The 26,996-nt window shown below is 38.3% G+C and overlaps 2 protein-coding genes across 2 annotated transcripts in view; one reads left to right on the forward strand and one right to left on the reverse strand.

The window, feature by feature from the left end:
* LOC127419036 (V-type proton ATPase subunit S1-like) overlaps positions 1–26,996 on the forward strand; it is a 691,126-nt gene that overhangs the window by 630,855 nt on the left and 33,275 nt on the right. The gene's annotated exons all lie outside the window — the stretch shown is intronic.
* Positions 1–26,996, reverse strand: part of LOC127419028 (adenylate cyclase type 6-like) — a 127,202-nt gene that overhangs the window by 47,118 nt on the left and 53,088 nt on the right. Inside the window, exons 4-6 of the mRNA XM_051660054.1 lie at positions 8,948–9,097; positions 8,269–8,390; positions 5,855–5,966 (exon numbers count right to left, since the gene is read on the reverse strand). Of these exons, the coding sequence (XP_051516014.1) occupies positions 5,855–5,966; positions 8,269–8,390; positions 8,948–9,097 (384 nt within the window). The remainder of the gene's footprint in view (positions 1–5,854; positions 5,967–8,268; positions 8,391–8,947; positions 9,098–26,996) is intronic.

Raw genomic sequence — 26,996 nt, forward strand, 5'->3', positions numbered from 1 at the left:
ATGTTGTTTGTAGACTACAGCTCAGCATTCAACACCATAGTGCCCTCCAAGCTAGATGAGAAACTCCGGGCTCTGGGCTTAAACAGCTCGCTGTGCAGCTGGATCCTGGACTTCCTGTCAAGCAGACGCCAGGTGGTTAGAATAGGCAGCAACATCTCCTCATCACTGACCCTCAACACTGGAGCCCTGCAGGGCTGTGTTCTCAGCCCACTACTGTATTCCCTGTACACACATGACTGTGTGGCAACACATAACTCCAATGCCATCATTAAGTTTGCTGATGACACGACGGTGGTAGGTCTGATCACTGACAATGATGAAACAGCCTACAGAGAGGAGGTGCACACTCTGACACACTGGTGTCAGGAGCACAACCTCTCCCTCAACGTCAGTAAGACAAAGGAGCTTGTGGTGGACTTCAGGAGAAAAGACAGAGAACACAGTCCCATCACCATCAATGGAGCACCAGTGGAGAGAGTCAGCAGCTTCAAGTTCCTGGGTGTCCACATCACTGAGGAACTCACATGGTCCGTCCACACTGAAGTCGTTGTGAAGAAGGCTCATCAGCGCCTCTTCTTCTTGAGACGGCTGAGGAAGTTTGGAATGAACCGCCACATCCTCACACGGTTCTACACCTGCACTGTGGAGAGCATCCTGACTGGCTGTATCTCCGCCTGGTACGGCAATAGCACCGCCCACAACCGCAAAGCACTGCAAAGGGTGGTGCGAACTGCCAAACACATCATCGGAGGTGAGCTTCCCTCCCTCCAGGAAATATATACAAGGCGGTGTGTGAAAAAAGCTCGGAGGATCATCAGAGACTCCAGCCACCCGAGCCATGGGCTGTTCTCACTGCTACCATCAGGTAGGCGGTATCGCAGCATCAGGACCCGCACCAGCCGACTCCATGATAGCTTCTTCCCGCAAGCAATCAGACTTCTGAACTCTTGATCTCCCACGATCAAAATACATCAGCCCTGCACTTTATTACTCTTTTATCTCACACCGGACTGTCATAAATTATATTACTGTTATTATATTATGTCTCTCTTAACAACTGACTATCAACCGACAGCCTGAATGTCAATACAGTACAATACTGTACATTCTATATATATATATATATATATATATATATATATATATACTTTTTTTATATATATTTTAATTTTTAATTTTTATTGAATAATGTGTATCTATATAGTATCTATATAGTAAAAAACAAAAAAAAACAAAAACAGCATATTGTATACTGTACAGTGTATGTTATTATTTGTATATTGTTGAGTGTAATTATGTGTATAACAGATGTTTAAATTGTGTTGTGTTAATTTGATGTTTTAAGTTGTGTAATTATGTATAACAGATGTTTAAATTGTGTTGTGTTAATTTGATGTTTTAAGTTGAGTGTAATTATGTGTATAACAGATGCTTAAATTGTGTTGTGTTAATGTGATGTTTTAAGTTGAGTGTAATTATGTATAACAGATGTTTAAATTGTGTTGTGTTAATTTGATGTTATTGTAAATTGGTACATGTCTCATCACTGTCACGACTGCTATGTTGATCGGAACTGCACCCAAGAATTTCACACACCATTGCACTTGTGTATATGGCTGTGTGACAATAAAGTGATTTGATTTGATTTGATTTGATTTTTTGATGAATGCCCATTGCTACCCAGAAGTGGCTGACCTTCCAAAATTCCTGCAAGAGCACAGTGATTACTCATCCAGCAAGTCACAAAAAAGCCAAGGACAACATCCAAGGAACTGCAGGCCTCTCTTGCATCAATAAAGGTCACTGTTTATGACTCCACTATCAGAAAGACACTGGCCATCCATGGAAGTGTGGCAAGGCAAAAACCACTGCTAACCCATAAGAACATTAAGGCTCATCCGAATTTTGCCAAAACACACCTTGATGATCCTCAAACCTTTTGGAGGAATGTTCTGTGGACTGATGAGTCGAAAGTGGAACTGTTTCGAAGATAGGGGTCCCGTTACATCTGATTTAAATCAAACACAGAATTCTACAAAAAGAACATCATACCTTCGGTCAAGCATGGTAGTGTGATTGTGTGGGGATGCTTTGCTGCTTCAGGGCCAGTGCGACTTGCAGTAATTGAGGGAAACATGAATTCTGCTCTCTACCAGAAAATCCTAAAGGAGAACGTCTGGTCATCAGTCCATGAGTTGAAGCTCAAGCGCAACTGGATTATGCAGAAAGACAATGATCCAAAGCATAGGAGTAAGTCCAATTCTGAATGGCTCAAAAGAAGCAAAATTAAAGTTTTGGAGTGGCCTAGTTAAAGTCCTGACTTGAACCCGATTGAGATGCTATGGCAGGACCTTAAACGGGCAGTTCATGCTCGAAAACCCTCCAATGTGGCTGAACTAAAGCAGTTCTGCAAAGAAGAGTGGGCTAAAATTCCACCACAGCGTTGTGAAAGACTGATCTCCAGTTATCGGAAGCGTTTGGTTGCAGTTATTGCTGCTAAAGGTGGCGCAACCAGCTATTAAGTTTAAGGGGCAGTTAGTTTTTCACATGGGTGATATAGGTGTTGGATAACTTTTTTGCTCCAATATAAAAATTATATATTTGACAGCTGTATTTTGTGTTTACTCAGGTTTGAATTTGTTTACTCAGGTGTTATCTCATTTGAAGATCTAAAACAATAATATATATATATATATATATATATATATATATATATATATATATATATATATATATATATATATTACTAATAAGTAATTAGTAATTAGTAATATGATTACTAATATCAAACATTATGTAAAAATATATATATTAATAAGAATTGTGAATATAGTGAATTTATATAATAATTGTAAAATACATTTGTAAAGCACACCTGTATAAATATATATATATATATATATATATATATATATATATACAATTGTGAAATTTTGGCATAGATTTTGAAAATATGACTGATCATGCAAAAACACTGTCTTTTATTTAAGGATAGTGATCATATGAAGCCATTTATTATCACATAGTTGTTTGGCTCCTTTTTAAATCATAATGATAACAGAAATCACCCAAATGGCCCTGATCAAAAGTTTACATACCCTTGAATGTTTGGCCTTGTTACAGACACACAAGGTGACACACACAGGTTTAAATGGCAATTAAAGGTTAATTTCCCACACCTGTGGCTTTTTAAATTGCAATTAGTGCCTGTGTATAAATAGTCAGTGAGTTTGTTAGCTCTCACGTGGATGCACTGAGCAGGCTAGATACTGAGCCATGGGGAGCAGAAAAGAACTGTAAAAAGACCTGCGTAACAAGGTAATGGAAATTTATAAAGATGGAAAAGGATATAAAAAGATATCCAAAGCCGTGAAAATGCCAGTCAGTACTGTTCAATCAATTATTAAGAAGTGGAAAATTCGGGGATCTCTTGATACCAAGCCCAGGTCAGGTAGACCAAGAAAGATTTCAGCCACAACTGCCAGAAGAATTGTTCGGGATACAAAGAAAAACCCACAGGTAACCTCTGGAGAAATACAGGCTGCTCTGGAAAAAGACGGTGTGGTTGTTTCAAGGAGCACAATATAACGATACTTGAACAAAAATGAGCTGCATGGTCGAGTTGCCAGAAAGAAGCCTTTACTGCGCCAATGCCACAAAAAAGCCTGGTTACAATATGCCCGACAACACCTTGACACACCTTTGGAGTGATGAGACCAAAATAGAGCTTTATGGTCACAACCATAAGCGCTATGTTTGGAGAGGGGTCAACAAGGCCTATAGTGAAAAGAATATCATCCCCACTATGAAGCATGGTGGTAGCTCACTGATGTTTTGAGGGTGTGTGAGTTCTAAAGCACGGGGAATCTTGTGAAAATTGATGGCAAGATGAATGCAGCATGTTATTTGCATTCTTCTGCATAAAAGCGGCACATGGGACACTCTTGGACTTTCCAGCACGACAATGACATTAAGCACAAGGCCAAGCTGACCCTCCAGTGGTTACAGCAGAAAAAGGTGAAGGATCTGGAGTGGCCATCACAGTCTCCTGACCTTAATATCATCGAGCCACTCTGGGGAGATCTCAAACGTGCGGTTCATGCAAGATGACCAAAGACTTTGCATGACCTAGAGGCATTTTGCCAAGACGAATGGGCAGCTATACCACCTGCAAGAATTTGGGGTCTTATAGACAACTATTACAAAAGACTGCATGCTGTCATTGATGCTAAAGGGGGCAATACACAGTATTAAGAACTAAGGGAATGCAGACTTTTGAACAGGGGTCATTTCATTTTTTTCTTTGTTGCCATGTTTTGTTTTATGATTGTGCCATTCTGTTATAACCTACAGTTGAATATGAATCCCATAAGAAAGAAAAGAAATGTGTTTTGCCTGCTCACTCATGTTTTCTTAAAAAATGGTACATATATTACCAATTCTCCAAGGGTATGCAAACTTTTGAGCACAACTCTATATATATCTTTGTTAAATTTATTGTGCTGAATTTATGGTGATTTTAACAAAAACAAATAATTGTGTCTGGACAGGATGATTTTCATTAATGTATTACAGTGATAAGAATACGATTTTTTTATTATTATTATTACAGTAACAACAATTTGAGGGGAAAATATGATTTAATAGGCAACAAATATTATTGGTCCTAAAAATAAGCTTTAATTTTTTTATTTAAAATATATTTGGCATAAAGATTTTTTTTCCTTTTTATTTAGAGTGAAATATGATCTGTATATTTCTTTGTGAGATTCACCTTAATAGTAGTCAATAACAGTCATCATAACACTAATAGTGCTTTTCCACTGCACGGTACAGCTCAACTCGACTCGACTCTGGTCGCTTTTTGGGGGTTTTCCACTGTGAATAGTACCTGATACTTACTTTTTTTTAGTACCACTTCGTTCGAGGTTCCAAGCGAGCCGAGCCGAGCGATACTAAATGTGATGTCAGAACCCTGTGGATCACTGACTGGTCAGACAGAATCGTCACTACCAGCGTCACTGGATTTGCGACACGGGACATCAACCCGCTAGTTTTAAAGTTAGCAACAGCGACAGCAATATCATTTGTTCACGCGACTTTCGAATTGTAAAAAGAAATGGCTGTGCGCAAAACCATGCCGTGGTCAATAAATGAGGTGCAGACATTCCTCTCGTTAGCAACGAACAAAACGATGCGAAACGAAAAAGTCTTTCAGGAAGTGTCTCAGCTGCTGGCCGCACTGGACCAGTGTAGGGAAAAGTTAAAAAAAAACTTAAAAGTGACTACAGAACCATCAAAGACCACAACAGCCGGAGTGGTTCAAATAGAAGAAAGTGGAAGTGGTTCGACCAAATGGACGCTATCTATGGCAATAGACCGGCGAGCAATGGTTGGGAGAGTGCCCTGGACTTAGCGTTGTTGGAGTCCACGATGGAGGATGGTACGTTTTATTATGTTAACTCTATATTCTGCTTGAAAGCTTCACTTTATTTAGTTTACCAGCTACTGGAAAGCTTGCTTCTAAAACAACCAGGCCAATTTAACTGTTACACTTGTGTAAAATCACCATGCAACAACTGCTTTATGCAGCACAATGAGCTAGTAGCTAACAGCTAGTGGTCGTGTTATTGTTTATGGTCAGTAATGTTTGTGTCGCGTTTAAGATGATGTCACGGCAGTAGAGGCGGCGCAACTATGACGATCAGCCTATAATCCCACCCATGTTGAGGCGGCACTAAACTGCAGTGGAAAAGCAAGCTCAGAAAAGTAAAGAGAGCAGAGTCGAGTCGAGTCGAACCGTAACGTGCAGTGGAAAAGTGCCATAAGACTGAGTTAATGTTTGTTTTCGTACCCAAGCTAATTTATCAAAGCGAGCAAAAAGCTCATTAAGGGTCATCACCAGCTCCTGGGCTGTGCACTGCGATGCCAAACTGGTGAAGCCCTCTATGTCTGCAAACAGGATACTGTCGAGAGGACAGATAGAAGACAAAAAGGGAAAGACAGACAGAAAAAAATTAGATCAATAATCACTGAAGCCTCTTGTCTGGGTCACTGCAGTTGGTTTCATGGGCAAACGGAGAAAAACATTGATTATGTTCACTTTCTGAAAGGAGGGTGGCCACTCTCAATTCTTCAATTTATCCTTCAGTTATAAAAACCAGGACCTGGCTGATGTCCTCAAAGTCCTAATAGCCAGAAGGAGGATATATGGTCATCAACTACAATCTAAACATGACAGAATGTACACATGGTGAGGACACAACAGTATCTGACAACAGATGGCACTGTTTCCTTCATAAACGCTTGGCAAATTCAAAACATTTGAAAAGCCAGATCCCTACTCAGTCAGTTACATGCAGCATTTTCACACATGCTAGTTTTCCTAGCTAATGTGTAACAGATGCTTCAAGCTGGCTTGATTTATAAGAAATAACTCACACTTTCCATGAATTGGGCCTGAAACAGTAAAAACACTGTTTTTTTTTTTTTTTTTTTTTTTTTACAAATGATCAGTAGAAGGAGGTGCACCTTTAGAAAATGTTGAACGTTTTCATCTAAATTAAATAAATAAAATGTATAAAATAAAATAAAAACTAAATAATTTATTTTAAATTAATGTAAAAAAAAAAAAAAGTAATCTTTAGTCAAATTTTTATTTTTATTTTTTATAAATAAATAAAAACTATGCCAGAATGGGCAACAGGGTTGACAACTTAGGCTAAATTAAAGGAATATCTCAGGATCAATATAAGTTAAGCACAAAAAATTATCTTGACCTGTCCCTCTTTTAATAAAAGCAAAAATATGGGTTGCAGTGAGGCACTTACAATGGAAGTGAAGGGGGCCAATCCGTAAACGTTAAAATACTCACTGTTCCAAAGTTTCAAAGAACATGGATTTGAGCAACTTTATGGCTCAAATAATACACAAGTTTTAACAGAAGAATTAACACAAGTGATTTATTTTATTTGATTATAAGCGTCACATTCCTGCCTTTCAAACCTCCAAAAAAATTTGCCCCATACACTTTCATTATAAGAGCCTCACTGTAACTTCGCTTTTTAATTATTATTATTTTTTAAGTAGGGGTGAGTCGAAATAGTTTTTTGTGGTACTCTACATTATGCCACAAATGCTGTCAATTGAGCTTCACTTGTATTGATCCTGGAATATTTTTTAAGCTATCACTCAGTAGGGGCTAACTAGTTTGTGGCCAAATGTTGATTTGTTACTGATAAATTTCTCCAAAAAATTTAAAAATATTTGTTTGATCATTTTTTATTACAGTAAGTTTGGTAAAAGGGTTGAAGGGTTGAGCTTGAATGCAGTCAACAATACGTGTATAAATAAAAATGAAATGAGATCATACTGTACTTATCTTCCCACCATGCTGTAAAAAGCATCCAAATGATATTGGTTCTTGAGTGACACAATTTTAATCGGAAAAGCTACATTTTTTTTTTGTAAATAGGGTTAGGTACAACCCATGCCAAGGTAAATATTACATTATTGGTCATTCAAATTTGTTAATTAGTAATAGTTCATTAAATTAATATTAGTTCATAATAGTTCAAATAGTTCTTTTACAACAATAAATTGAAAATCATTTCGATAGATAAATTATGCAACCTGGTTGGATGCAGTTGAGAAGGTCAAGACCTCTGAATTGGAACAGGCCAAAACCCCTATTTTAAGGGTTTGATGCAGATGTGTTTTCATGCTAGGTTAATTTTGTTTTAGATGACCGTTTTTCTAACATATCTGACAGTTCAAAAACATGAGACTTGTGCCTCTTTAAAAACAAACAAAAAAACAAAAACAAAGGGAACACAAAAGTGTGCCATATTCATGGAATGTGCCAACTGCTGGTTCTTAAATGGGCAGTACTTGAGGCTTGAAACTCTGCTACTAAAGTGGCTTGCTTTCATTTCACACAGCTCTCTGTTATTTGGCTGTGTAACTTCTGGTATGTCATAACAAGTGGCCATATACCAACTTGACCCTCACTCTGACAAGCAAAGAAAACAAATTCACATCTCAAGGACTACGAATAAACTAATTTACGTTAAAGCATTCAACATATCTTCAGCCTTGGGAAAAATAACCTAAAGTAGTATCAGTGTAAAATATGTTTTACACACAGAATGTTTTAATCACACAGAGACTAAGTGTTATAACGGTTTTGTTTCACAGTTAGGAGGTGTAATGTCAACTCTGGCAATCATACCAGTTCGACACCATGTGCTGCTCTTGGCATTTGTGTACCTGACGTTGTCGTGTTTCTGGATGTAGATCTTGTGGAACATCATATCCTCTTTCTTGACATTGATGTCTGCCTTCATCTCCATGGCAACATGCCTTGGCAACACTGAGAGCAGCAGGCGCTCCTGGATTGGGTTTATGACATGACACCCGTGAGGTGTACACATGTATATAACAAGTATGCGGGTAGCTGACAAATACCATGGACATGAAATTTCATTTTAAAATAAAAAATGTAGGTAAACATTTATATACTCTATTTATAAGGGAAAGTGTATTGTTTTTAATTGTTTAACACGCTGATTTCTGGTCACTCTCTTTACATAATTCCCATACTTCCATTTATGGTATTTCATAGTTTTGATGAATTTACTGTTATTCTAAATTGTTGAAAACAGTAAAAATAAAGAGTGTGTTCACATGCATGCACGTAGTAGGTATTTGTGACTACAAAGTCATTTTAAAAATGGCTTCAACAGGATGAGAAATAACAAACTATTTTTTTTATTAACATGTAGTTACTGATCCCAGGAAAAACTGGTTTAAATCAAACAGAAATGGGGTGAAACCACAATGTGTGACATCATTCATAACAATGAAACGTGACCTGAGTTTATGAGGTGCTTCATGCACATTTATAAGAGGTAAGAAAGTGTGTTTGTGTGCTCAAGTGTTGGCCAACCTGCTGCTGGTTCTCTCTCTGAAGGTGTATTCTGGCCTGGATGTATCCTCTGGTCTCTTTGAAGGCCTGTCTCTGAGATACTTCAGCTGGGTAGTGTGTGCAGATGCCGATGATGTTGGTGCAAAGGAAAATCAGTGCATTAGCACATAACTGCACAGAGAGAGAGAGGGAGAGTAATGAAATTCTTGAAAGATGTGGAAAAGGTCTGACTGCTTGCTGTCTGTAAAAACCCTGTTTACACCTGGTGATCCGACCACAGGTAAATACAGGTGTAAACAGGGTCCAAATCATCTTTTGATCTGCTCCACATTTGGAAGTAGCTGAAAATGCATGTGAACAAATCACATTTGTAGTGTAAACACTAATCTGTCCTCATGTGTCCCGTGCATCAGCGAAGGATTGCCCACTCACCTGTCAATCAACCACTGCAGTAAATCAAATGTTTATACTTTCATCGATTACGTGTGGCTTTAAACTTAAATAACCGTCCGATCAAAACATTTCAAAAAGCCCATACATAGATGATCTATAGATTTAACAGAATATCTTCGATTTGCCTGACATCTACATGCAGTGAGACTGATCATTAGAAACATGCACATCAAAGTACTGTTAATGCAGATACTCCACTAAAATAACAATGAGTATTCTGCTTGAAATGTCACAGACTTTAAGTGCTTTTTTTTATTAATTTTTTGACTTGCACCGTGTCCTAACCAGAAGTGAAACGATAAAGCAACGCACAATTAAAGGTATATCTTCCATGTTAAAGGAATATTTGGGGTTCAACACAAGTTAAGCTCAATCGACAGCATTTGTGACATAATGTTTGACTTGTATACTCCTTTTCTTTGAAAAATAAAAAAAATAACAATGGAAGTGAATGGGACCATAAATGTTAAATAATCATTGTTTCAAAACTATATACCCCATACACTTCCATTGTAAGTGCCTCACTGTAACCTAAAATTTTGCTTTATTTAAAGAAAAGGAGGGACAAGTCGAAATTTTTTGTTGTTGTCATCAACATTATGTTACAAATGCCATCGATTAAGCTTAACTTGTTCTTTATATTCTTTTAATAAGAATTTTTGTTCTGCCTTGCAGCGATTGTGATGAGCAACAGGACATTCTGTCAATTGCTGGTTTCTATTTCTGCATCATGCTGGGTAGCCAGCACTGTGAACTCTAAAGCCAAAGTATACTTTGCGGGTCTGCGTTGCTGATCGCCCCACGCTCAGTGTGTGTGATTTAAATTTTGTCATAATCCAGTCCGTGCGGCCTGATCGTGCTGGACAGATTTTCTCGACTCGCGGTCAACGTCCGTGCGCATTGTCGGCACAGGCACCGGCCATGGACTCTTCTAAAAGAGTATCACAGAGTTGTTGTGGCCATGCATCAAATGCGTTCGTATATGCACACGGTCAGATTTATAAACTCAAAAAGACAACGTGTTCGACCAGGCGCGAAACGATCCGGAACATGCAAAAACGAAGTAAAGCTGAGCCTTAATTGTTCCGAAATCCAGCTTCTCAAAGCAGTACATTAAACTTCAAACAGTTTGTCTGTGATCTCGTTGCATCGCGCAACAGTGTCACGGTCAGTGTGGACATGTTGAAAAACTGCTTGTTGCTGGGATCTTATCACATAACGTTTGGTTAGGACACAGTGTTAGACTTAAGCCATGTCCAAACTAAAAAGTTCTTGTTTGATAACGCATTGAGTTCCCTACATTTAAGGCCAAAGTATACTTTGGCTGTTCGTGTTGCTGATCGCTCCGTGCACAATGTGCGTGATGCAAATTTCGTCATCAGCACACCGTGCGCAGCACAGATTTTCTGGACAGGCGGATACGGTCCTTGTCTGTGAGCATCGTCTGCGCATTCTCTTGCCATTGACTTTAATAAAAGAGTATCACATTCAAAAAAAGCAGCTGTAGTGGCCATGCATTGAATGCCTTCGTATTTACTCGCGGTCAGAAGAGTATTCTTTGAAAAGCAACGTGGTCGACTGGGCGTAAGCCGATCCGGAGCGCACAAAAACAAAGTACTTTTGCCTATACCCAGGCCTTTATACCTCTCAACCACACTAGAAGAGCATCTGTTTTTGAAAACACTCCATTACAGCATACTTTGGAATAAGATGACGTTGTGAAACTGAAAACTGAGTTTTCAGATTTAACAGAAGTGTGTGGCGGTGGCTTCACATTACTCATTCACATCCACACCAATATGCTGATAATTGCCAAAATCTGCTTATTAAAAAATATGCGACAACACAAGAAAACAGGCTTAACATGTTGTTTGAAATCATATCATGGCCATGTAACTCTGTCAGTTTGGGTTTTTGTCTGACAGGACCATGGCATCATCATCCCATGTCTGTCTTGTGTTTCATTTTATGTCTTTGTGTGAGTGCACGGTTTCGGTTGGATTCCCTGCCGTGCACTATTTGGTCTGTCTTGTTTCATGTCCGGAGCATGGTTATATCACCTTGGTGGCATGCGTCAATAGTTTGTGTCTGTCTCTCGTGAACACGGGTGCACCTTGCGTTGTGCTTGCGTTGTGCTGCACACCCAGGTCGCAAGCTGTCTTGTGTTTCATGTCCGGAGCATGATGTCTGGATCCTGACTTCCCTGTCTAGTTCTGTTTTCGGTCTGTGTCGGGATCTGGACACTCATGCTCCATTTTCTGTGTCTGTCCGAGCTGTCTTCACGTTGTGCTGAGGTTCGGTCACTTCGGTCTGAGATTTCGTGTTTGTGTGTGGCTGAACTCTCGCACAGGTGTCCTGTCTTGTTTTTGTCGCCTGTTGCTTGCATCTTGTGGCGTTTGCCTCACGATGTACACTCAGGTTTTGTTTAGTGTGAGAATGTATGGCATCGCTTTGTTTGGCGTTGCTACGCATTCTCTCTTCTTGTTTGTCGGCGATGTGTGCTCATGCGATTCGGTTGCTTTGTTGTCTTGTGAGAGCATGTGGCTATGTTTTGTTTCTGCATTGCCGCATGTCTCTCTGTCTTACGTCATTCCCTGCCTCCTTGTTTGCTTATTATTAGTTAATTTACCTCACCTGTCCCCTGTTAACCCATTTGTTTTCTCTCCCTATTTTACCTCCCAGTGTGTGCTGTCCAGTGCCAGTTCGTCTTGTGTAATCAGTCGGTCTTGTTTGTTGTCTGATATCGGTCCTGTTTTTGATTTCCCTGTTCGGTCCAGTTGGTCCTGCTTCCCCATCTGTCTGTTCCAGTCCATCTCCGAGAAGATACTCTGTGGTGGATAGAGTTTTTTCCCCTATGGGGTTGTTTATGTTTGTTTTCCCCCTTGTGGGAGTTTTGGTTTGTTTTTTTGCCCTTTTTGTTATATTAGTAAATCCTTTATATATATATATATATATATATATATATATATATATATATATATATATATATATATATATATATATATATACATATAACTCTGCACATTGGTCCTGGGCCTCATCATTCTCTGACCTTGACAATTCTCTGCTTTTGACATCAAAATGTAAATAGGCATGCACACAACACTTGGACACATTGGAAAAGTTGGCAAAAGGCCAGTAAAGATATTTATATTGAGAGCGAAATCAGGGTAATGAGAAAAGGGCACACCCTTCTATCTAAATGTAATCACATTGTGATTATTAAAACCAGGGCGAGGGGGGATGTTAATACCATGTGTAAACAGGATCTAACAGAGTGATTCAAAAAGAGTGGAGCTCAAGCCTCACCCCCCTCATGTCTGATTTTAAATGGAATATAAACAGTCAGCCAGCCAATAGGGATAATCAATTTTTTTCAATTCCACAAAATAAAAATCCAGAGGGAGACTGAGAAAGATAGATAGTCTTTCTAATTCAACCTTGTCAGCTACATATTATGATCTTTTTGCTTCTTTAACTTATGACAAGCAAATGGCTCTCATGTACAGCCCTAAATGTTAGCCACTCATTCTTGCCCTCAGTCCCACCTGAGAAAACAAATGATCTCTGAGCAGAGTAGCTACCATTTCCTAAGATCATCCTAACATCAATAATGAAAACAGAACACAAAGAGAGGAAAAACGTAACTGTGTAACAGCCATAAACACTGCAGAGGTGGGGTGGGGTAACTCAGACTGTCTCACTTTATGATTTACTGCCTGTATTACATCATTCGGGATTAAATCAATCACGTAAGACTTTAGAGACTTCAGTGTGAGGAATTGGGAACTTGAATGGTGTGTGGCGAGAGTTTGGATCAAAAAGTCACATAGCATGGATAAAGCTGCTTCCCAAAACTGAACAAAGACGATAGTCAAAGGAAGTCTATAATACGTGGAGAAATTAGTATAGAATTATATTATATTATATTATATTTTTTATTATATAAACACAACTTTTTTACAAGTCCATTTCATGTTTTTAAGTACCCTTCAAAGAAATTCTGAGCATAGTTAAACAATTAATATAATGAAAGATTTTATTTGTCTTTTTTGAGCACAAATCAGTTTAGTTGTGCCATTTACCAGCAGGTCTGGTGAATAACAGCTAATTGCCGATGCTAACCAGCCAAACCTTGACCCTCTGGGACAGTCAATATCTTTTAGGGTATGATTAAAATTTTGACTACTAAATAAAAAATATTTTCTTTTTAACCAGAAATAACAGCCACCTCATCCACTGTCCTCCAACTGCAATCAGTTTCCTGTTGATTATCAAACCACATAAAGAAATATTGATTCTTGTGAGCCAATCACAGGCTTCTCTTAAGCTGGTTATTATTTCCATTCATTATCTGTTCTGCCATTCATTATTCAGCATTTCAATGTCCTCCTCTTAGCAGGTCATATAAACTTTACACACAGTTTAAAAGGAGCAGAAAGCACAGTTGCAGTATGAGGTCATAATGGCAAGAAAAAGTATAAAGTATGAAACACCTGAGGGCTTATTCTTTTAAAGGTGTGAAGAGTTAGGCTAGAGTCAAATGAAAAGCATCCAGTTTCAGGTCTTCTTTTATCTCAACATCACTACTAGTATTTGAGGTTTAAATGGTATGCAGTAAAACCAGTGTTCTTAAGAGACCTTAACATAATGGTTTGTAGTCGTACTGCAGGTTAATGTTTTCGTGAAAATAGTTTTTGAGAGATGTGCAATTATGCAGATTGAATTAAAGGATTTATGTGATGACACAAAGACTGTCAGACAGATGTGAATACCAAAAATAAAATATATCATACAGACACACAATGGATTAATGAATCTTAAAGGATTTTTTTTTTGTTTTGTTTGAATGTTTTTTTTTTTGTTTTTGTTTTTTGGGTGAACTATCCCTTTTAAGAGTTAGGGTTATAATTTTGATAAACCAAGAAAGATAGTCAGACTGACAGAATTTTTTGTGGCCTAAAGGTGAGATACACACATTCTCACTTCCATTCACCGCAACAAGCATTTATGTTGTTGTTGTTATTGTTGTTGTTAAAGAGTCTTTATTGACAGTATTCGCTTGACAAGAAATGACAAGTGCATGGCTTCAGAAAAACATCTCCACTCCCTCATTTAAGTGTCCATCAGAGTATGTATTCATATGAGTCTAGGAAGAAGAGCCAAGTGCAGCAGAAATCCATCTGCTCAGATGACGTAATAGCTTTGGATTATTTTAGCAATAAGGTGGGTTGTGTGGTCAATTGCAGAATTTTTCCAAAACCAAAACAGTAGATCCATTCCAGGGACCCTCACTTAAGCCAACAGACAAATAACATGCAAAGATGTGGCCTTCAGATGTGGAAACCACAGACTGATGATTCTTGTTTTGTGGCTAGAAAGACGCTGCAACATGTTGTAAAAAGTACACAGTCTGACAGATCTGTCATGATTCCAGTGAGATACTGTGGTCGAGTGTATGCAAGACAGTAGAGAAGTTAAAAGGATAGATCCTACAATGAAAAATTCAAAGGTACACTTTAAAAAAGGACTTCACAGGGTTTATTAACAATTCTTTAACTGAATAGTGACTCTGGTCTGTCAAACTCAAAAGACAAGAAAAAAACATAAAACCACAGTAAAAGTAGATACGACTTCTGAAGCTGTGTGCGGTTGTGCTGCCCACCAATAACATTAGGACATCAAGCAGCAGGAACGCCAACTAGCGACCAACAATATAGCGACCTGCAATTTAAAGCGATAAAATTGCTGTTAGAGTGAACGCTCCTTTATACATTTAACCTGAATATACAGCAGGCCCCCTCAGTTTGACTGAATCACATTGACAGAGAGTGTATTATATCAGTGAAACTTTAAAAAGCATTTGACATTTGAGATGACTGATCTGAAAGAGCAAATGTCACATGCTTTTACCTCAGAACAAGAGACTGATTAAATGAGACTGTCAGATCACTCACTGAGCACAAGCATATGTGTGTGTGTGTGTGTGTGTGTGTGTGAGAGTGAGAGAGAGAGAAAGAGAGAGTCACCCTGCCAGTGAAAGTAGAGTATGTGTTTACTAGGGCTGTGTATTGAAACCAATTTAATCAATTTAATTACATGAGATCCCAATAAATAATCAAATTAACCACAATTAATCACGTATCGATATGTGCATAGAAAAGTCCCTAAATAAAGATCATTCAATAAATAATAATCAAAAAGTTAAATATAATATTACAAATATATTGTTTGCGATAAGCCTTTCACTGGCCCACAGTAATCCATTTTAAAATTGAGATCGTAAATCTGTTCGAGGTAGGCCAGGCTGTTCTCAAAAGAAGTGTTCTTGCATCTGTCTGAGCTATTTTTGTTGGTTTACATTAAGGGTGGGTGATATGACCAAAATCTTATTTCACGATATGAGTCATTTTATATCAGAACAACAATATACAGTACTGTATATATCACAATATAACATTTTTTATTTTTTTTGGGAAAATCGAATTACTTAATGTATTAAATAACCATATTGTAATGCCCATTTTTGGATATTCCAGTCAGTGAATGAAATACTTCCAAATTCTTCCTAATAATTTTCTCTTTATTTGTAACTTGACAACCATAGTCAAAGAAAAAAAAACATTAAGCCACATTCAGTCTGAAATTATGTCAACCAATATTATTATTTTTCCTCAAGAAACTCAGGACCTTCCCAAAGCAACGCAACAAAGAAAATAATGCATAAGTACATTTTTTTTTTTATCCTACGAAAATAAACACTTGTCCAAAATTATGTAAATATTTCTTAACAAAAATAAATATTACATAAATATTAACACTTCTTGCAAAAAAGTATGACTGAATTAATGCGCAAAGCATCTTTTGGCTTTCATATTATTCTTTCCCATGCTTCAAATTGAACAAATTGCTTGTATTACCACCAGTGGTTATCCGCGCACAGTTTACAGATGAAATTTTTCTGATTTGTGTTGGCTTTTGTAAACCTACACCACAGATGTTGCACCTGTTTTAATAAAAAGCTCTTCTCCATTTTATTTACTTGTTTGGGAGTTGTCCCATTCTGTGGAGATGTTTTTTCCGGGGTCAATAATGATTAAGTAGCACAATCGATCCCGCTCTGTGCTTTCCTGTAAATATCGAGAAGCCTGCTGGACTCCAGAAACAGTGCACGGGACACTTACATGATGATTGTGAAGCGCTGAACGCGAGATAAATGTCACTGATTTTGCTTGGCTGACTGCCGAAAAGCCCTTCCCACTGATAAATAAGCTCATGCTGCACACATAGATATTTACATATCGCGATATACACGATATAGCAAAATTTATATTGATTGACACTTTCGATTTATATTGTCGCCACAATATATATCGTCATTTTGCCCAGCCCTAGTCTACATACAGATGCGTCAGACTGAGCTTTTGGAGTGTCTTACTGTGCTTGAGTCCCATTTCACTATGATTGCATTTTCAGCATCTCGAGCAAAACTGCATTTTTTTTAGAACGTTGTGTCAAGGTAAAAGCAGTTTGAAACTTTGAAAGCACATTTCGAGACAGCTGCATTCAGTTTTCCGCCTTCAGCAGGCTTTCAACTCAACCTACTGTGACTCTTTTGTGCTGCTTGCTCTCAGTAAGTGAAGTTCATTGCCTGTACCACTGAGCTGAGGCTACGCTGACTGCCCCCTTCTGACAGAATTTACATGCAACATAATTGAGTAAATTTTTGTAATGTGTTATTTTTTATAAAATTAATCCCACTGAATTAGCACATTAAATCATCAGCCTTTATGGCTATTCACACCAAATTCGTGATGAATTTGCAGACAAACTGCAGATGGAAAGGTCTACAGAGACCGAGACGAAGAAAAATAACAACTTTTTACCCCTTTGCATTAGGTGACGCTGTTGCTGTTCTTCTGTAAAAACATATTTTATTTTCCTGCTCAGACCTTATTCAACTGTCAGTGCTTAAGATGAATATTTTAACACTTTTAAGGCATTTATTTAACTAATTTGGCATAACTGTTTTATTATGTTCGTTCCATGTTTTAACAGCATTTTAAGGAATACAGAATTTGTGTTTGTTTATATGATTGAGATCAGAGCTCAGCTCATAATTATATATACGTTCAAGGGATGGGCACTTTGATCATTTTGTCTACTCGAGTACTCAGTCTAATTACTAAGTACTCGTCAAGTACTCGAGGGGCAATGACATGTACATAACTGTATATATAATAACATGTCAGACAAATGTCTTTGGCTGCTGCAAGCTGCATTGCATCTTGTTGTTCCAGTGTATCGTCTATTCATTATATAAAAATAATCTGTTACAAAATGTACAAAAGATTGCATAATCAAAATATAATGCATCATGTTTTGTCATTATGTGAAGATTCGCTGCCCAACTCAATGAAAGAATGTGCACAACACACGTCTTTCTGTTCTTCCTTCAGATTACCGTAAGCACGCACCAGTTTTTTAGTGACTGTCTGAACCTTCTATTTTTAAATCACGGTTGGCTTAACAGGAGATGCCATTACCATCGCGTTTTTAATGTGTGTGTTAAGTTGAAGTTCAATTTTGAAGACGCTGCATTCTGTTCCATTTAGCTGCGCTCTGTCTAGCTGTTTGAAACACTCGCCTGCGGTATATGCGCTGCTTCAGCGCAGTGCATCCACTGCTACACGCCTAATGTGTGTGTGTCCAAGTGTTCGCTCCTGTGGGGAAAGCCGCGATGCTCCGTATTGTTTTTGCTGTGATGATTCATGAAGCGTTCCATTCAAATCGGAGAGTCGGAATTTCCACCTTTCAACTGGGGAAAGTGCAACGGAATGACACACTATGTCAGACTTCAGACTTGGAAACTCATGTATAAATCTTCAACTCCCATTTCGTCGAGATGCAGGTGTGTGTTACATCACACAAACATTTCGGCACCCAGGGCAGGGAGGTTTACAGTCAGTGACAAACTTTTACTTAATATAACTTAATATAATTTTACTTTAATATATTCACTTTTATGTGTTATTTTAAGATTTTAAAAGTTCTTACATTAAATGATAATAAAACGAGTTTAGCAAACGTTCTGCAGAGGCAGGTGTTCAAAACACGGTTAATTACACTCTCTTGTGATTATCGTAACGATAGCATTGCAGCATCGCATATCAGTTTGGTTGCTATGAGACGTCTCTGACAATCAATGTACCCCTCAAAATCACAACGTAATCAATCTCAAAATTAAAAATATGCTCCCTCTTTGACACATTTGTGTTTAGTTGTCAGGTAATTGTCACTAAATTTTGAATGAAGTGAAAAGTCACATCATGCATGATCACCATCGATCATCGTTTTCATGATCGATCATTGCTGCCACGTCCAAGTACCCGAGTACTCATGCCCAACCCTAATACGTCTTCTTTATTTTTGCATATGAATTTTGCTACGAGAATATTCCAAACAGACTCCTGAACCGAACCTCTCTTTTTTTAATGCCTGGATAATATAACACAAGATGCAGTGATATAAATACATGGAATAATGTACATTAACGAAAAACAGGTAAAGAAAATATGATACATAACATGAAAAAATATATAAAAGAAAACATGTGCTCATGGTCTTTTCTTTATTTAATTATTGCATATTTGTAAAAAGAGCAAAGGTTACAGGAATACTTTGTGTTATATTATCCTTGCAATAAAAATAGCAGTGAGGTTCTGCTATTTGTTTGTCTATACTTGCAGTAATCCATGTCAAAAGTATTTTTATGTGATATTTTACTATGAGCTTAGTCCAAACAAATTGCCGAACTTCACTGCTATTTTTAATTTCAGGATAATATAGCAGGCACAGTGATATACATATTAAATAATGTCCATTAAGACAAAAAAAAACAAAAAAACAAAAAAACTGGTATATTATGAAATATGACGTATCAGCACACTGTCCTACATCCAAAAGTCCTCATTTATGTTAAAAACCAAGAAAATCATAATACAACCCAAATTCCAAAAAAGTTGGGACAGTATGAAAAATGCTAATAAAAAAAGTGATTTGTAAATTATATTCACCCTTTGCTATATTGAAAGCACTATAACTAAACATTACATGATGTTTTACCTGTGAATTTCATTGTTTGTTTTTTTTTATTTTTTTTTTTTTTATGTACAGTAATTTCATATCAGATGATTGCAACACACTCCACAAAAGTTGGAACAGTCGAGTGTATACCACGGTGAAACATCACCATTTCTTCTAATAACACTTATTATGCATTTAGGCACTGAAGACACAAGTTTGTTAAGTTTAAAAAGTGGTATTTTCCCATTATGCAGGTCTTCAGCTGCACAATTGTACGGGGTCTTCGTTACGCTACACATTCTCAATTGGAGATGGTCAGAACTGCGGGCAGGCCAATCTAGCACCTGCACCCTCAGTGGTTTGAAATTGTCCTGCTGAAATTACCAGGACGTCCCTGGAAAAGATGGTGCTGGATGGCAGTATATGTTGCTCCAAAATGTGTCCATATCTGTCTGCATTAATGGTGCCCTCACAGATGTGCGAGTTGCCCATGCCATGACACACCCTTGGCACATACAGGCACTGGCTTTTGGACCTTACGCTGATAACAGCTTGGATGGTCCATTTCCTCTTTGGCCCGTGAACACGAAGGCTGTGTTTTTGAAAAATGATTTGAAATGTGGACTAAGATGAAATTGAGTCCAGAGAAGTTGGCAGAGCTTCTGGACAGTGTTGATGTAGGGCTTCTGCTTTGCATGATAAAGTCTTAACTTGCATATGTGGATGCAGCGGTGAATGGTGTTGACTAACAAAGGTTTACTAAAGTAATCCCAAGCCCATGTTCATGATATCTATTACAGATGAATGATAATTTTTAACACAGTGATGTCTGAGGGATCAGAGATCACACTCATTCAGAAGTGGTTTTCGTCTTGCCCTTTACGCACCGAAATTTGACCATTTTCCTTGATATCTTTTAACTACAGTGCATCCGGAAAGTATTCACAGCGCTTCACTTTTTCCACATTTTGTTATGTTACAGCCTTATTCCAAAATGGATTAAATTCATTATTTTCCTCAAAATTCTACAAACAATACCTCATAATGACAACGTGAAAGAAGTTTGTTTGAAATTTTTGCAAATTTATTACAAATAAAAAACTGAAAACAAATCACATGTACATAAGTATTCACAGCCTTTGCCATGACACTCAAAACTGAGCTCAGGTGCATCCTGTTTCCACTGATCATCCTTGAGATGTTTCTACAACTTGATTGGAGTCCACCTGTGGTAAATTCAGTTGATTGGACATGATTTAGAAAGGTACACACCTGTCTATATAAGGTCCCACAGTTAACAATGCATGTCAGAGCACAAACCAAGCCATGAAGTCCAAGGAATTGTCTGTAGACCTCCAAGACAGGATTGTATCGAGGCACAGATCTGGGGAAGGGTACAGAGACATTTCTGCAGCATTGAAGGTCCCAAGAGCACAGTGGCCTCCATCATCCGTAAATGGAAGAAGTTTGGAACCACCAGGACTCTTGCTAGAGCAGGCCGCACGGCCAAACTGAGCGATCGGGGGAGAAGGGCCTTAGTCAGGGAGGTGACCAAGAACCTGATGGTCACTCTGACAGAGCTCCAGCGTTTCTCTGTGGAGAGAGGAGAACCTTCCAGAAGAACAACCATCTCTGCAGCACTCCACCAATCAGGCCTGTATGGTAGAGTGGCCAGACGGAAGCCACTCCTCAGTAAAAGGCACATGACAGCCCGCCTGGAGTTTGCCAAAAGGCACCTGAAGGACTCTCAGACCATGAGAAACAAAATTCTCTGGTCTGATGAAACAAAGATTGAACTCTTTGGCCTGAATGGCAAGCGTCATGTCTGGAGGAAATCAGGCACCGCTCATCACCTGGCCAATACCATCCCTACAGTGAAGCATGGTGGTGGCAGCATCATGCTGTGGGTATGTTTTTCAGCGGCAGGAACTGGGAGACTAGTCAGGATCGAGGGAAATATGAATATAGCAATGTACAGAGACATCCTTGCTGAAAACCTGCTCCAGAGCGCTCTGGACCTCAGACTGGGGCGAAGGTTCATTTTCCAACAGGACAATGACCCAAAGCACACAGCCAAAATAACAAAGGAGTGGCTATGGGACAACTCTGTGAATGTCCTTGAGTGGCCCAGCCAGAGCCCAGACTTGAACCCGATAGAACATCTCTTGAGAGATCTGAAGATGGCTGTGCACCAACGCTCCCCATCCAACCTGATGGAGCTTGAGAGGTCCTGCAAAGAAGAATGGGAGAAACTGCCCAAAAATAGGTGTGCCAAGCTTGTAGCATCATACTCAAAAAGACTTGAGGCTGTAATTGGTGCCAAAGGTGCTTCAAAAAAGTATTGAGCAAAGGCTGTGAATACTTATGTACATGTGATTTTTTTTTCTTCGTTTTTTATTTTTAATAAATTTGCAAAGATTTCAAACAAACTTCTTTCACGTTGTCATTATGGGGTATTGTTTGTAGAATTTTGAGGAAAATAATGAATTTAATCAATTTTGGAATAAGGCTGTAACATAACAAAATGTGAAAAAAGTGAAGCGCTGTGAATACTTTCCAGATGCACTGTATATTGTGCACTGTAGAGGGTGAAATGCCCAAATCCTTCCAATTTGTCTTTGGGGAAAATTTTTCTCAAAGTGCTGGATTATTTGCTGAAGCATCTGTTGGCAAATTGACAAGTCTCGAATGATCCTTGCCCCTGAAGGACTAGGCTGTTTTGGAGGCTCCTTATATATTATGACATGATTGCCTCACCTGTTTAACATCTCCTGTTTCACATTGCCTTGTTATTTTAACTCAAATTGTTATTAGTCTTAAATTGCCCCTGTCTCAACTTTTTTGGAGCATGTTGCAATCATCTGATTTGAAATTACTGTACATTAAAAAAACAACAACAATTAAATTAAGGTAAAACATCATATAATGTGTAGTTGTAGTGCTTTCAATACAGCAAAGGGTGAATATAATTTACAAATCACTCCTTTTTGTTTTATTAGCATTTTTCATACTGTCCCAACTTTTTTCGGAATTGGGGTTCTAATAAAAATACTGAAAAGGTTCAATCTAAAGGAAATGTGAACACAGGGCATTTACTGTATAACTTATATTTTTTAAATAATTTCATTTGAATTTTTTTCAAATGCATGCCCTATACTTGGAAGCACATGTAACTTAACCAGTCCTCAGCAAGAGATCACAATGTTAAACTGCCAAACAAAGTGTTTAAAACTGCAACAAATTCATAAATATAAATATCAAATGAAAGGTAGGGAATGGTACAATATCAAACAATATATAATGCAAACTTGAAATTATATTTTCTAAAAAAATAAAATAAAATAAAAAACTGCCTATCAAATTTGTATCCTCACTTTGCATCAAATCTCAGATTTTTTTATTTTTTTTTATCCTGAATAAATCAGACAATGTCATGGTCAGTTATAACTCTGAGTACCCTTTCCTGCTTCTTGCTCATGGTGGATGCAACAGTAGGACACATGGTCTGGTAAGTTTTATATTTTATCATATTTTAAACAAACAGTGTTTAAATCTCTGTGATCACAGCGTCAGTATGTCAACACAGTCAGCCCATTGTGATCATTTCTGTTAGAATTGTGGAATCATTTTGGTATTTTGGTTTAGGTTATAGAGGCAGCTTCAACTGAGGAAAAAAGCAAAATTGCACCAGAGTACAACACATGGTTAAGATGGAAAAATATTAAATTTTGTCAACTTTTCACATTTTCAGAATTGTGTGAAAACAGAAAAAAACAAATAGAATGTATTTTATCACTCAACTCCTTTACTGAATACCATTATTTTTTTTCTCCCAATTTGGAATGCCCAATTCCCACTACTTAGTTGGTCCTTGTGGTGGCATGGTTACTCACCTCAATCCGGGTGGCAGAGGACAAGTCTCAGTTGCCTCTGCTTCTGAGACAGTCAATCCGTGCATCTTATCACGTGGCTCATTGTGCATTACACCGCGGAGACTCACAGCATGTGGAGGCTCATGCTATTCTCCACGATCCATGCACAACTTACCACGCATCCCACTGAGAGCAAGAACCCCTAATCGTGACCATGTGGAGGTTGCCCCATTAATGATGGTATTCAGGGCCTGGGTAGCAGGCTCTGCAGACTCTACCCTCCTTAGCAACCGGGCTAATTTGGTTGCTTAGGAGACTTGGCTGGAGTCACTCAGCACACCCTGGATTCGAACTCGTGACTCCTAGGGTGGTAGTCGGCGTCAGTACTCACTGAGCTACCCAGGCCCCAAATGCCATTATTAAATAATTAAAGACTTTATACTCTTTTTGGATAGATCAAATAAAAATAGCATGCTTTTTTAGTGTGTCTGACAGAGTTGACACAAATGACAGTAAGATTTAAGTTATGAAGGGAATAAATGTCAATTTTCAGAAAAAAGCATAAAAGCCTGTTCCCTTACATGGTTTGTTAGGTAAGACCTTTGTCTACAAATACAGTATAGCCATTTAAAATTAATTTAGTATTAAAACATAAAAACTCAAATTAAAAACATGTATTATCCCTTATCTCAAGAATCAGTGAGCATATTATATTACTATGCTACTGTAAAAAAAAGAAAGAAAGCTTCTATATAATTTATTTACTGCATATTTGCCTTGAATTCAGAGTTTTTGTGTGTGAAACGAGTAAAAACAAAATCAGAATGATCTCTGTAAAAAAAAAAACCTTCGGATTGTCTGCAGACGATATGTCAGACATGATGTGAATATCGCCATAGGAATTAATTGTTCCTATACAAAAACTAATTTGGAACGAACATTTACACCAAACAAACAGTCTTGGTGTGAATAAGCCTTTAGCATTTATAAATGTTAGAGCATAAAGGCACTGTTATTTTATTACATTATTTGCAATACAGCACTGTATTTATATCACTCAAAATTTCTGGTTAGGTTGTTTTAAACTGCTGATTATACAGCAGTTAGTTCCGGTCCTCTTATCTGACTGGACAAGCGGTGTTCCAAGAGTGCTGATATTTCGTAAAACAGCATTGAGACGCTTCATTGTTTCTGTACTGTACTCCCAAGTAAAAACTTCTTTGCTGGGAGAAACAGTTTGTTTACAGTACACACTATTTCTGCACTTTCCCACAATTTATCACTTGTAAAGTTGCTGACACACTGTGGAGGTGAGGGCGTGGTCGAGCGCCCGTCTGGGGAGAGAGAAAGTGGTAAGGACATCCACCTAAGATTCTTTGTGACTAATTACCATCTCTATGTTCACAGTGAGAGTCGGGGGAGATAAAAAAGACGGCCAGTTCACAGAGAGAGGAGAGAGACAGGCAGACCAGAGTCTTCGTGTCTGTTCCCTGAGGGAGAGTCGTGTGTTGTGTGAAGCTGAAATGCAGACTATTCATTTGAGTGACACTGAAAAGCGGACTGTTTATTTGAGTGACGCTGAAAAGCCGTCTTATATTTTGAGTGAAGCTGTACAGCGATTGCTGGTTATTTGTGAATAAAACGGACTCACGTGAACTGTGGAAACTGGTTCCCGCTTCCTCTATTTGCCCAACCTGAACCTTTGTTACACACACATTGCATGAAGCAGGGCTGGTGTGAGAAGAGTGAAGAGAGTAGGATGATGAGATTTTATTTAGAGAAAGACCTTGTGCCTTCCATTTTAACAGGGCTCTTCTTTACAAAGAGTGTAAACATTGGCTTATAAGGCTGAAGACTCCAACTGAAACTTTATTTGGTTGTAGTAAAATGCAGCTATGCCACAAAGGTAGCTTATGTGAGGGAGAGACAGAAAAAGGCTGAGAAAAAAAAAATGTAGTCGCACTGTGTGTTTGATCAAAACCAGGTCTCAACATCTTTCAACTCCTCTGAATTATGTTGATATATCACTTATAGCCTCCCAAATTAATATGAATTAGAGTCATTACATGTTTATAACTAATGGTGATGTTGCTATTGCCTTACAAAATTCATGAGAGGAAAATTCATCAAGATCTTGTTGCTGTCTTGGCAATCACATCCAAGTTAAATGGGGAGTGGTGTCACTTACAGACGATTAAATTTGTCAGACATGACTTGTGTTAGGGTGGATTTGCTGAGCAGGTGAGGAAAGAGTGAGAGATTGAAAGAAAGTGAAAGAAAGAGCAAAAGAAAGAAAGATCGAATGAAAGGAAGAGTGAAAGAATAAGTGAAACAACGGAAGAAAATGCGACTAACAGAAAGGAAGAGAGCAAAAGAAACAGTGAGTGAAAGAGCGAAAGAAAGTGGAACAAAAAGCAAAAGAAAAATAGTGAATGAAAGAAAAAGCGAAAGAGCAAAATAAACAGTGAAAGAGCAAAAAAGTGAGTGAAAGAAAGAAAGAAAGAAACTTGGACTTTGGCTTTATTGGCAGCAAACTATGTAATGGTTTGGGCCAAACCAAAATTGGTCACAGCTGAGAAGTGAAGTTACAGAATATTCTTGGAAAACAAAACAAAACGAAAAACAACAAAAAAACGCACCAAACACCAAGAGCTCAGCAGATCTGAACAAAGGCCATGCAATAGATGAAAAAGAAATACTTATTTTCAAATTATGTGGCAAATCTCCCAGAAAAATAAAGCTTTATGCTAATGGCCCTTCTCATCAACCCTCTCCCCTATTAGGATAATCTGGACAACAAACATGATGGGATTATGTATTATTCCCCCATTTTTTCCAGGAACCCCACCCATACAGCATCTTAGTCCTGGCACATTAATGCAGCGAATCCTCTGGGAAGAACATGTTGTGTTTCTTTTCACTGCTCTGAGCTATGGCATTCTGAAACTCCTCAAGCTACAAGGGCCCCTCAACAGGCTGACAGATCCTAATATCATCTCGGAGATAGAACCACTAATTGCAGCAACTTGTTTGTGCAATTTGTTGTCTTCTTTTTGACTTCCCAGTTGGGTGAAAGGCTTGTTCACACTGCACACAAATCAAATTTGGTTTTTCGATACATAGGACTGACAGCCCGCATCGGTTGCTGTAGTAATAATGCAAGAGTCCGCAAGATGCCAAGAGTCTTTTACATACCACAACTGAGCTGTTATTAGCTGTTAACATGCACTAATTTTTGTCAATCTAAATTAATTCAATCCGATTGCAGATTCTGAATGTACTGTTCATATGTACCCTAAACTATGCAATCCGATACAAGTATTTGTTTACATGTGCATTACATGTATTCCAAACAAAACTTCTGTGCATGCGAAGAGCATCAGTCGTTGCATTTTGAAGCAGTGAAAGGCTGAGAAAGCCAGTGCGAGCCTCAATCCAGGTAGCGGAGGACGAATCTCAGTTGCCTCCGCGTCTGAGACCATCAATCCGCGAATCTTGTCACGTGGCTTGTTGAGCGCATTACTGCGGAGACATAGCGCGTGAGGAGGCTTCACGCTATTCTCCACAGCATTCACGCACAACTCACCACGCGCCCCACCGAGAGCGAACAACATTATAGCGACCACGAGGAGGTTACCCCATGTGACTCTAACCTCCCT

This window comes from Myxocyprinus asiaticus, chromosome 28, assembly GCF_019703515.2.
Source record: "Myxocyprinus asiaticus isolate MX2 ecotype Aquarium Trade chromosome 28, UBuf_Myxa_2, whole genome shotgun sequence".
Lineage (NCBI taxonomy): Eukaryota > Metazoa > Chordata > Actinopteri > Cypriniformes > Catostomidae > Myxocyprinus > Myxocyprinus asiaticus.